At 36.3% G+C, this 13432-nt stretch overlaps 2 protein-coding genes across 3 annotated transcripts in view; both read right to left on the reverse strand.

Moving 5' to 3' along the window:
- Positions 1-7930, reverse strand: part of LOC308507924 (uncharacterized protein) — a gene marked incomplete at both ends in the record, with an annotated part of 70791 nt that extends 62861 nt beyond the window's left edge. The window contains 2 exons of one of the 2 annotated variants that reach the window (XM_081073990.1): positions 7220-7356; positions 7561-7930. In XM_081073990.1, the coding sequence (XP_080930116.1) occupies positions 7220-7356; positions 7561-7930 (507 nt within the window). Of the gene's footprint in view, positions 1-7219; positions 7357-7560 lie in introns of those variants that run through there. The other variant, XM_081073991.1, reaches the window with a different exon arrangement.
- Positions 2755-3033, reverse strand: LOC308507960 (uncharacterized protein; the record flags this gene model as incomplete). Its single annotated transcript, XM_081074070.1, has 1 exon — positions 2755-3033. One exon carries the CDS (start codon positions 3031-3033, stop codon positions 2755-2757), a length of 279 nt encoding a protein of 92 aa, XP_080930196.1.
- Positions 7931-13432: the final 5502 nt, after the last annotated feature.

A 13432-nucleotide genomic window follows, 5' to 3' on the forward strand; every position in this document is an offset into this window, starting at 1 on the left:
GCTTAATAAGTGATACTCCCTTTCTGGATGAATCAATTATCTTATAATACCTAATAAGTATCTTGTAATACCTAAAATCTTTCCTTTTTTAAAAAGCATTCTATGATAAGAACCGTAATGAAACAATAAGTTAAATTTTCAAGGAGCTGTAATGATTAGAATTCCCTTCCCATGTTTGTGCGTGTTTCCCCGAAAATAAGACTAGCTAGAGCACCAGCTCTAATACATCCTTTGGAGCAAAAATTAATATAACACCCAGTATTATATTATATTATACTATATTATAAAATACCAGGTATTATATTATATTTTATATTATATTATACCCAGTATTATATTACGTTATGTTATGTTATGTTATGTTATGTTATGTTATGTTATGTTATGTTATGTTATACATAACAATGTATTATATTAGGCCTGATCTCATATTAAAATAAGTCTGGATCTTATATTAATTTTTGCTCCAAAAGATGTACTAGAGCTGATGGTCCAGCTAGGTCTAATTTTTGGGGAAACACGGTAAGACAAACCATAGAGTTACCCACTGTACAGTCAGCCCTCAGATCTGACTTACAAACATGCCAGCTGTGAAATTCTCCTGCTCTTGAAAGAACTCTTCTTTCTTCATCACTTAGACCAATTACAGCCTGAGTATACAAAGCCTTGCTCTAGGGCTGACACTAATGGCAGGGCCATCTTCCTTGGAGTTGAACATGGTGTGCAGTCTCCTAGCTCTAGTGACCTCAGGGTCAGATGTTCGGCAGTGACCCCGTCATGTCATGGAGAGGACACAGTGACACATTTATCACAGATGGTTGAATGTGAGCCTAAAAGACCTTTTCTATTGTGAGATCTAAATGAGAGAGTTCTGGAAACCTAATAAGAACAGGACACTAGTGTCAGAACCCAACAAAGTAGTAGGTTCTCCATCCAGGTAGCCAATGGAACTTTTTCATCACATTCTGTATCTGTCCCATTAAAGAACTAGGTCTTTCTCTTTTCAAGGGGAAAAAACATTGGACCACCTGTCATACCTACTACTTAATGTATTTCTCTTCCTCCTTCACATTTGCTACTATCCTTTGTAATTTTTCTATGCAGCTCGTATCACCTCATTTGTCACCACTACAAATACCTCTCTAATATTTCAACCCTGCCTCACTATTCCTCTGAGCTGTTTTATTCTCTCTATAATAATAATCTATCTGACTTTATCTTAATTATTTCTACTACTCTTTTTATCTTCATCTAATAAAATATAAACAGTGAGTAAGAAACTTGTTTGTAATTTTCCTGCTTTGTCTTAGTGTATAGGATGTGGCCCTTTCAAATATACTCAAAAATATTTCTCAATTAAGTGACATCAATTTCCTCAACATTCCTATATGCAAACAAATATATTTGCCCTTCCTTTGTAATGCAGGTGATATGATAGAATATTTTTCTTCTAATTTGCCTTTTCTTTAGAGCTTTAATCCTCATGCTTACTACCTGTATCAGCTTCTAATTCTCAAAAATCCTGGAAACTAACTCTTCCATTCCATTACTCCTTAAGTCACTCAGGTCACAGCTTCTCTCCCTGGGACTTTTCTACATTATTCCTAAGTACCATATTTTGTCCTGTATAATGAACAGATTTTTGCCTAAATTTGTGAGGGAAATATAAGGATGTGCATTATACATGGGTCGTACTAAGTCCATATCTATATAAATGTTTCTAATATTTTTATTTATGCTTATGAGTGAAAAGTGTAACTCTAGAAATCAATAAGAAAAGCCATGTGCAAAATAATACACTGGAACACGATAATCAGTTTTGTTGATTTTCAACGAACTTAAAACAACAGAGAGTACTTGGCCTTCAATGATGTTGAATTTTATTAATTTATTACAGACATATAAAATATTTTGTACTTTGTATCTGTTTTTGTGTTTTGTAATTATTTGTTATGTAAAAATTCTTGTACAATAATATGGTCCAGCTAGGTCTTAATTTCGGGGAACACGGAAATAATAAAACAAATTCTTAAATTCCTTTAGAATACAAAAAACAACTACCTAAATGTAAACAAAAATTTGAATTAAAAAACAAAAATGAAAATTATTTCTCTGAAAGTTAGTACCAAAACTTGGGATGCATTATAAATGGGAGCACATTATACATGGCAAAATACAATAAGTACCATTTTTTTGCTCTTCCAGACACACTGCAATTTCCAAGCTAGCCTCTGAAATAATATGATTTATGATTGTGCATGTGAGTGCCTGAGCATGTGGGTAATGACATGTAGGTGTAGGAGATGTTATTTTTGATGCTGGTATAAGAATAAATGCCTGTGGTATATCAAGGAAGAACCCAAGGTTCAAGTAAATATTGTTAGCCCAGTTTGCGAGAGAGGCCACAACACTTCAGAGGAAAGAGTAAACAGGCAAGAACACAGAATATTGTTAGAAACAAAAAATCACTTTATTGAGAATGGAGATTTGTTCAGCTGTAGGACATTAGTATCATCAACACAGTCATACCAGGAAATCAGAGATTAAGGGAGGAAAAGCTAACATTTGGAAAAGAGATGATACCACAGAGCTTCAGGCACAAAGCTGCTTTTCTAAGAAATGGGTAGTTCAGGCCAAGACCTCTGTCAAGCACGGCATTTCCTGGATATAGAAACCTTGAGGTATGGATTCTTGAATCATCATTCCCTTCAGAGTCATCATTTCGGATGCAAACGAGTCTTGGATAGTGATGTTCTAGCAGCAAGAAGAGTAACATCTTCTATAGCACAGTGGCCGGTAGCCCCAATAGCCACAGCCAGAGCCATATCCACAGCCATATCCGGATCCATATCCACAGCCATATCCGGATCCATAGCCACAGCCATATCCGGATCCATATCCACAGCCATATCCGGATCCATAACCACAGCCATATCCGGATCCATAGCCACGGCCATAATAGGGGCCAAATCCACAGCCAGAACCGTACCCACAGCCATAGCCACAGGAGTTACCGTAGTAGTTGCCACACATGTTGTCAGGAGAAGGGAACTCAGGTGAGTTGCAAGAGGATGTTTCTGAAGTGTCTCTGTCTTCTATTTGCCTTGGACCTTTATATACTGTCAGTAATTGGCAGAGCATTCCATTCCTCTCCTGACTTAGACAACAAATATGGAAGCAACTACATATTATGTGCCCGTCACTGTTGACAATCATTAATGCTTTGCCTAAAATGAGCTCATTATTTTGGAGACTCTGTTTTTATTTAAAAAGCATCATTTTCATTTGCTCTGCCAACAAATTGTCTCAATAGAATCATGTGCCCAAAATTAAAATTAATACCCAATTTCAAAACTTCCTGCTACTAAATACCTTATATAACAGGTTTGGGGAATTGCAGGAAAATATTGCCCCTTTTTCACTCTACTCTTCCCTATAATGACTACCTCTGTCTATAGGGGAGGAAATAACTACCGTCTCCTTTCTTGATTCATTGCAACTTCTTGACAGGCTTCTCCCACCCAGATACCTACTAGCAGATACTTACTGGCATCTTATGGTAGAAACTGAGAATGGTGTTAATTCTACAAAAACAGAATAGTTCCCAAAACAAGAAACATATGTTTCGAAATGTCAAAGTATTGTGATCTAGAAATCTTGGTTTATAGCTATAAATCTGTAAGTACACTTCTTTATCTATAGGTGTCTAAAGCCAAATGTACGCTTTCTTCTCACTCCATACCAAACATCTGTTGATTCGCTCATCAAACATTCACTCAAACTGTATATATATATATATACATATATATATATGTATATATATATACACATATATATGTACATATATATACATATATATGTATATATATACATATATGTATATATATGTATATATATATATGCATATACATATATATACACATATGTATGTTTGTTTTGCTGTTATTTGTTTGAGTAGTAGGGTGGATGGATTTTTTGCTCATCTTACTTATCTAGGTTTTATTTAAATCACCATTATGAGAAAAAAGCAGACTCAAAATTTATATTATTTTTTACTCTAACAACTATAAAATCTAAGTTGGAGGGAAATGTAAATTCAGAAAGATCATTCCTTCTACTGGATACTCAAATTTCAACAGCAGAGGAAGGAGTGGTTTTCCTCTACTTTCTTGAATGCCTTCAACAAGCATTTTCACAAATATTTTACAATGCTGTCAATTTTGTTTTCTGAGAATTTTCATTATTAGACATTTTTCCTTCAGTTGAGAAGTCTTCCAACCTACTTTTTTTGTGATATTGCTAATTGGTCTAATCTAATCACTCTCTTTCTTTCACCCCTAATAAGAAGCATAAGAAAATATGTCCCCATTACAATTTTGCTTTTCCTTTGGTTTCTTTCCTCTTCTGTCTGCCTTGAAATTCAAAACCATAAATTCCACTTCACACATTCCCTAAATAGACACATTGTTTTTCAGACACACTCCCAAAACCTACCTTCTGGCCACAATACCTATAGATTATTGAAAAATTCTTCTATCTATATTACATTATTTCTAATACCTTTCTACTCAGATTTCTGAATACTGATCCACAATGGCAGAAACCATCTCTATTATCTGAAAGCCTGCAAAACCAGTGCTGACTACAGTGCCTGGCACATATTTGCACTCGATCTCTATTTTCCAATAAAAAACAGATGGGCTAAGTCAAACAGATGTTCAAACATTTGTATCACTTTTAATCTATATGATATTTGGATATATTATCACCATTTTCCCATTTTATTCAAGCTGAAAGAATAAACCTGTTTGACCTAGAGTGTCACAACATTTCAGATTCTGAAGATTTTTTAAGTGTTAGTTTGTGGAGACTGTTTTCTGGATACATAAATTATCTTACATGCCTAATAAGTGATATGACCTTTCTGTATCAATTATCTTATAATACCAATACATAATATATTTCCTTGTTTTTTTAAAATTGTATGATAAGGATCATAATAAAACAAATTGTTAAATTTTCAAGGAATACCCCATTGTATAATAGTACCACAGAACAGAAATAGACTTAGAGCTATAGAGATAAAACAGATGGTTGCTAGATGGGACAGGGGTGGGAAGAGGGTAAAAGGACTAGAGAGTACAAGTTAGTGGTCACAATATTGCCACGGGAATATGAAAGACAGTTTGGGGAATATAATCAATAATGTTGTAAAGATTTTATAGGGTGTCAGATGGGCAATTGTGTTATTAGAAAGACCATTTCATGGACTGTGTAAATGCCTGATCACTGAGCTATCCATCTGAAGCTGAATAATATTGAATGTCAACTATAATCAAATATATAAATATAAATATATTCACAGGATGCGGAGTATACCACATAGGGAATAGAATCAATGGAATTGTAACAGCTATATTAGAGGGGTAGTAAATTGGGGGAGGCAGGTTATCACTTTGTGAGGGGTGTAAATGTTTAACTATTACGTTGTTCTGTACATCTAAAACTAAAAAACAAAAAACAAAAATTCAAGAGGCTGTAATAATTAGAATCCCCTTCCCCTGTTTGTAAGTCTAACCTCAGAGTTACCCACAGCACATGCAGCCCTCAGATCTGACTTATAAACGTGCCAGCTGTGAAACTGTCCTGCTTTTTAAAGAATTCTTGTTTCTTCATCACTTGGACCAATTACAGCCTGGGCACAGATAGCCTTGTTCCAGGGCTAACATTAATGGAAGGACCACCTTCTATAGAGTTGGTCATTTTGTGGTGTCTCCTAGCTCTAGTGACCTCAGGGACAGATGTTGTGCAGTGACCCCTGTGATGTCATGGAGAGGACACAGTGACGCATTTATTACTGATGGTTGAATGTGAGTCTGAAAGGCCTTTTCTACTGATCTAAATGAGAGAGTTCTGGAAGGCCAATGAGAAAAGGACACTACTGTCAGAACACAACCAAGTAGTAGGCTCTCCACCTCAAGTGGTCAATGAGACTTTTCATCCCATTTCTGTATCTGCCCCATTAAAGAACTAAGCCTTTCTCTTTTCAAGGGAAAAACATTGGACCACCTGTCATACCTAATAGTTAATGGATTTCTTTTCCTCTTGTACTCTTGCTACTGTGCTTCCTAATCTTTCTTTGCAACTTGCATCACCTCATTTGTCACCACCTCAAATATCCCCCTAATATTGCAATGCTTCTTCTCCATACCATTGATCTGTTTTATTCCCTCCATATCAATAATCTGTCTGAATTTATCTTAATTATTTTTTTATCTCCACCTAATAAAATATAAATACTAAGTAGGAAACTTGTTTATAATTTTACTGCTTTGTTTTTAGTGTATGGGATGTGGCGCTTTCAAACATACTCAAAAATATTTCTCAATTAAGTGACATCAGTTTCCTCAACCTTCCTAAATGCAAACAAATATAATTGCCCTCCCTTGTAATGCAGATGATATAATAGAGTATTTTCTTCTAATCTGCCTTTTCTTTAGAGCTTTAATCCTCATGCTTACTACCTGTGTTGGATTATAATTTCTCAAAAATCCTGGAAACTGTCTCTTCCATTCCATTACTCCTTAAATTGCTCAGGCCACAACTTTTCTCCCTGGGACTTTCGTACATCCTTCCTATGTAAGTATCACTTTTCTTTCTTTTCCAGATACAGTGCCATTTCCAAGCACACTTCTGAAATAATGTGGTTTTTGGTTGTGTATGTGAGTGCCTGAGCATGTGAGATATGACAATTAGGGGGAGGTGACATTATTTTTGATGCTGCTATAAGAATTAATGTCTGAAGTATATCAAAGAAGAACCAAAGGTTCAGATAACATTTTGTTAGCCCAATTTTCCAGAGAGACCATAACACTTCAAAAGGAAGAATTCACAAGTAGGTATACAGTGATTTTTTAGTAACAAAAAATCATTTTGATAGAGAATGGTGATTTACCCAACCATAGAATGTTAGTATCATCAACACAGTCATTACAGGGAATCAGAGATTAAGGGAAGAAAGGCTAACATTTGGAAAATAGTCAGATGATATCACCGAGCTTCGGACTACAAAGATGCTATTGTAAGAAATGAGTGGATGGAGGTCAAGGCTCTGTCAAGCATGGGATTTCCTGAATATAGAAATCTTGAGGTATGATGCTTGCGTCATTCTTTTCACAAGTGTCATGTGAGATGCAAACAAGACTTGGATAGTGATATTCTAGCAGCAAGAAGAGTAACATCTTCTATAGCACAGTGGCCGGTAGCCCCAGTAGCCACAGCCAGAGCCATATCCACAGCCACATCCGGATCCATAACCACAGCCATATCCGGATCCATATCCACAGCCACATCCGGATCCATAACCACAGCCATATCCGGATCCATAACCACAGCCATATCCGGATCCATAACCACAGCCATATCCGGATCCATAACCACAGCCATATCCGGATCCATAACCACAGCCACATCCGGATCCATAACCACGGCCACATCCGGATCCATAGCCACGGCCATATCCGGATCCATAACCACAGCCATATCCGGATCCATAACCACAGCCATATCCGGATCCATAACCACAGCCATATCCGGATCCATAACCACGGCCATATCCGGATCCATAGCCACGGCCATATCCGGATCCATAGCCACGGCCATATCCGGATCCATAACCACAGCCATATCCGGATCCATAGCCACGGCCATATCCGGATCCATAACCACAGTCATATCCGGATCCATAACCACAGCCATATCCGGATCCATAACCACAGCCATATCCGGATCCATAGCCACAGCCATATCCGGATCCATAACCACAGCCATATCCGGATCCATAGCCACGGCCATAATAGGGGCCAAATCCACAGCCAGAGCCGTACCCACAGCCATAGCCACAGGAGTTGCCGTAGTAGTTGCCACACATGTTGTCAGGAGAAGAAAACTCAGGTGAGTTACAAGAGGATGTTTCTGAAGTGTCTCTGTCTTCTACTTGACTTAGAACTTTACATGCTGTCAGTAATTGGCAGAGCATTCCATTCCTCTCCTGACATAGACAACAAATATGGAAGCAACTACATATTATGTGCCAGTCACTGTTGACAATCATTAATGTTTTGCTTAAAATGAGCTCATAATTTGGAGACTCTGGTTTTATTTAAAGAGCATCATTTTCATTTGTTTTGCCAAAGAGTTGTCTCAACAGCATCATGTGACCAAAAGTAAAACTAAGACCCAATTTTAAAACTTCCTATTACTAAATACAGGGTCTTAGAGACTGTAGGAAAACATTGCCCCTACATAATGCTACTCTTTCTTATAATGTCTACCCAGCCCATAGGGAAGAAAATAACTGCCATCTCCTTTCTTGATTCACTGCAACTTTTTGTCAGGCTTCTCCCACCCACCCTGCTCTTCCATACCTCCCCTATGTTCAACTCCACTCAAATTTCAAGAAACAGATCAACATCTAATAATTCAAATCCAATAACAACCATTGGTACCCTGACTACTTACAGGTGTTGGAGACAATATTCTATATGTAAGTACTTCGTGTATATATCTCCCTTCCATACAGCAGGTAAAGCGAGATCCTAAGGAGGTACAGCAGCCCTCTTTTATTTCCCCATTTTTGTGGTTATATAGGTGTTGTTATTGAATTGCCTTGTGCAGCTAAACCACTTTTATTTGGATTAAGAAGAAGAAACCCTTCGTTAGACCAGTAACTAAACTTTTTTTTTCCAATGCAGATCTTTCAGCATTTTGCATTATGAGCTATGGGTGCATTCCTAGAATTCAAAAATGATTTTTTTTCTGTCTTCTCCTATCACTATTTCTTGCCCATTTAGTTCAGAAGCTGAAGGAGAGTGGATAAGTCTCAGACACCTGCAGCAAAAGTCCACCCTCACCTCCTAACACTTTCATGATGTAAACTAGCACAAAATGAATTTGTTTTCTAGCTATGTATATGTACATTTTAGTCTACTGATTCAAAATTCTCGAAATTACCTATTTATTAGAGGTTCTCAATCTTCTACAAAAATCTTTATTGTGATTCTGAAATATAATATGCCCCCTTTCTTCCAGACAATCCTTTCTATTACACTTAACCTTTTCAACATGTAAAAGAGAAAAATGAATATCACTTCCTCTGCCGTTAATATTTTTCTTGCCATCCTTAATTCTCAGCTGAAACAAAACAAAATAAAAAAACTCCTATTTAGACATGAAATTTCAGACCTATAGTCACTTCCTGCAGGATACCTTTCCTCACTACTGCAATCTGGATGGGATGATCCTTCTCTTTACTCCTATATGTAGACATATTCAATATGTCATAGTACCTGTGAAGGTTAGAGGAAACTTTGTCTTGATCACTAATAAAAACATGATATTCTTGAGGAAGCACTGTACCTTCCACATCCAGACAGAGTCAGTGTTTGATCCACATTTCACATCAGAGAAATTGAAGGATTAGTGTGTATTAAATGGAAGTCACTACTGGGAGGCATAACTGCAGCAAGCTGCTTTGATGACACACTGACTATCTTTCTACTAAAGATCAAGACATAATGCAGAAAGTAGTATTTGTTTGTTTCTTTTTGGCCTTCAAATTACCATGACATCACAACAATGTCTAGTACGTATAACTTCTTTACTTTCTCTAAATATATAAATATTTTTAATTTTATCTTAACAGCCCCAGCTGAACCACAGTAATCTTGAAGATGATATCTATAAATTAGCACTTTCACCTGATCTCTCTCTCTCTCTCTCTCTCTCTCTCTCTCTCTCTCTCTCTCTCTCTCTCTCTCTCTCTCTCTCTCTCTCACACACACACACACACACACACACACACACCGGGGGCCAATAGTTTGCTATAATCAGAAGTGTCTGGATGCTGATGGTAACCACTTTGAGCACCTCTTGTAATTGCAGAAGTCAAACATGACTTGAATTCATCTTTTGTTATTGGTATATATTATTACAATTTTAATAGATTTTCCTTTCTTAAAATGTGTATACATTTTTTGGCACCCTCTGTATACATAAAATGGAATTTTTCAATTGAGGTAATATACACTACAATAACAAAAGAAAAATATATTCCTATATATTGTCTCCATTACAAAATTCCATGTGCAATGCAGCTCAGCCCTCTGCTGAAAATATCCTTCTGATATGCTAAAAGTGACTTCGATAAGCAAAGTATTCGTAAGCAAAAAATCATATTTTTCAATGAACTTCAACTTTGCATTAATTATCACTAAATGATTACAAAATTTATCCACATCCATAATACAATAAAGACTAGGGCTCTACATCACTTATCAGAATTCCTCAGACTTTTATGACTGATTATCCTTACAGTGATCAAGGTGGTTTAAATTAGTGGGAAGTGGTCATAAAGATACTTGCTTCAAGTTCTTGATATTTTAGGAAAGGTATACAACTGAGTAGACAATGAAGTGTTATGCAGAGCTAAGTAGGGTGTCTTGCCCTGCCTTTTCCCTCTCACCTTGGTTCTTCCGTAGGTATAGCACAGCCAATAATATTCTTTGTGCAATAAGTTGCTGTTAGAATTAACTACATATATTTACATAACCATTTTGCAAGAATGTACACTTAAACTCTATGAACTTTCATTTAAGAGACCATTTATAAACTCTAAAGATGACTGGTTCTTTAAACAAACTTAGAAAGGAGGACCACACATCCTTCCCATGGGATATGGAAGGGTATAGAAACAATGCCATGGTCCTCAGCGCTCTGTTCTCTGTAATAAATACCCATCTCAGGTTTCCAGAACCCCAGAAAGACTATACTCCTAAAATCTACTCCTGGAGTTCTAATCCAAAGATCATTGAAAAAGTCTTCCATTTTTATTGCCTTATTTCTAAAACCTTTACATTCAGATCTCTTGAAACTGATCCATAACAGCAGAAACAATCTCTATTCTGTGCATCGCTGAATCACCAGCTCTGTGTACAATACCGGGCACATAATTCAGACTCAATCAATTTTTCTCCAATAAAAAATGGATGACTAAGTCAAACACATGTTCCAATGTTGTTGTCCTGCTTGTAAACTATAAAATATTTGGATACATGCGTAATTTTTCTTAACACCAGTCCCTTTTTTCTAAAATTGGGTCTAAGCATTTTACATAATTGTTTTTCATGTTTCATGCCTATTCAGTGCTTTTGGTGCAGGAATCATACTCAATAAATGTTATTCCCTTCATCTAATTTTTTTCCACACAATAGTTTTATATTATCATCTAATAATCATTTTTAAAATATCCATATTCTTGTACTGAAATGCTGATTTTGTGTGAATTTAATGTAATAACTTTGTAGCTTAAAGAAGGTTTTTCTAGTGTGTGTGTATATGTATATAATTAGAAATTCTTGGTGATGAAGAAGCAAAATTCTTCAGAAGATAAATTGCTCTTTTAATGGCCTTTTCACACCCTAACTGAGCCATTTTGTGTACTAATTTGTTACTAAACATAGTGTCAACATTACATCATTGGACATTGTATCATGCAAATTTTCAAGTTCAGCAATTAGAGTATGACTTTATGTTGTGTTTATAAAGCACATCATTTGGAAACATGTTTAAGAACATATCATACAAAAAAATCAATGTTTTTTTGAAATTCCAGAAGAGTCAAAAGATCAGTTTATAGTAGAAATATATTTCATTTTTAGGACTATATCTGTTTTGATAGCTTGATTGGGTATCACCATATAGTAAGAGATTTTAGTCAAAATCAAAGATTTATTGAACAGTAAATTCTCACTGTCCATGTGAAATATGTTCTAGAGAATCCATAATTTGAGATGTACATAAATTTCTCCCTCATAATATAGTATTTTTTCGAGTTCCCAATCCCAAAAAAATCTTCTAGTCTAAACTTGTTAAACAATGAAAAATTCCCTCTAACTAGTCCATCTATATTACATTTGTAAAGTGTCTATACACACATTACCTCAATTCATTCTCACAACCTTGTGAAATAAATAGAGCATGTACTTGACAAACAAGTCTTTGGAGAAAGAAGCTGAGGCTCAGAATGATTAAGTCACTACCCTGAGGTCACATGGTGAAGTGTCAGAGCCAAGTCTTCCCAATCTTTTGCTGGTGGCTCATGAGCATACCCTTCTGGCCTAGCCCTCTCCTGCTCACTGACTAGGTACGTGCTACACTCTGGATACTCTTGTGAGAGTAGGAAAAGCCTTGGGATTCTTCTCCAGATCTGGTTAGTGACTTCAGTTCTCCCAGCAGTGATCACAAGTGTATATGAAGACATACTGTCCAGATCTCCCATCTGACTAGCCAATTCCTATTCGTGCCTCAGGCCTCAACACAATTGTCTCCTCTTGGAACTCTTGCCTGACTCTCACACCATTAAATAACCCCTCTGTCTTTTACAACACCTGTAAATATCTCTATAAAAACAATTACCTCATTCTATTTCAATCTTATTATATCACTCCTACACAAGATTATGAATTCATTGAGAACTGAGCTCATTTGGATAGACAGATGAAGATGATAGATGATAGATAGATAGATAGATAGATAGATAGATAGATAGATAGATAGATAGACAGATAGATAGCTAGATAGATGATAAAGATTTTCTACAAAATCTACTGTAATACAAGCTTTTCCTCTCTTTTCTTAACCTCTAAATTGTATAACAACTCCTTTCTACACAACCGAGTACGCAGAAGACCTGATTTTATTTGAAGAATGAAATTCACACCAGCCATAATATTTTCCCCATTTTTCTACCGTACTTTGCAATATGAAAAGCTGACTCCTCTCTTTGTCCATACTCCCTACTCTTGCTTTAAATCTAAGAGACAGTAAATGGGAGAGAGAAGGAGGGAGAGAAAATATCTCCCTTTACTTTCCTACCTCTCTGAGTACCAGCGTCATTTTGTCTGCCGGTCAGGCTCAACACTTCAACTCATTCTTCATGAACAGGTCACAGAATTTCAGGGCCAGTTATCACCAGATCACTACCTATCCTGGAGTTCTCATGATTCACCATCTTTGTGGTGATCCTGCTTGCACTGCCTGTGGTTGGCAGTTCCCATCACATGAATTCCCATAGAATACCTGATTTGACTCTCACAGCTATAGTTATCAGAAAGATATCTTACATTTAGAAGGTATTCTTTCTATAACTATTATTTTTTTTATTCCAATTGTGATCTCTGGGATATAAGAAGCAACCTCCTTGCCACATTAGACTTTAAATGTATTTTGATAATCCATGTCACTTTTTTCCTAGCAAGTCTAGCTACTATAAAGACATATTTCCACTAAATTTGTCTTTGTTGGACATTGTTTTCTATCTTCCTCTTCATTATCTGCAGAATTTGGAGATCTGACCTCCAGATGGGTCCAGGAG

The sequence above is a fragment of the Rhinolophus hipposideros genome, assembly GCF_964194185.1.
Source record: "Rhinolophus hipposideros genome assembly, chromosome: 2".
Taxonomy (NCBI): domain Eukaryota; kingdom Metazoa; phylum Chordata; class Mammalia; order Chiroptera; family Rhinolophidae; genus Rhinolophus; species Rhinolophus hipposideros.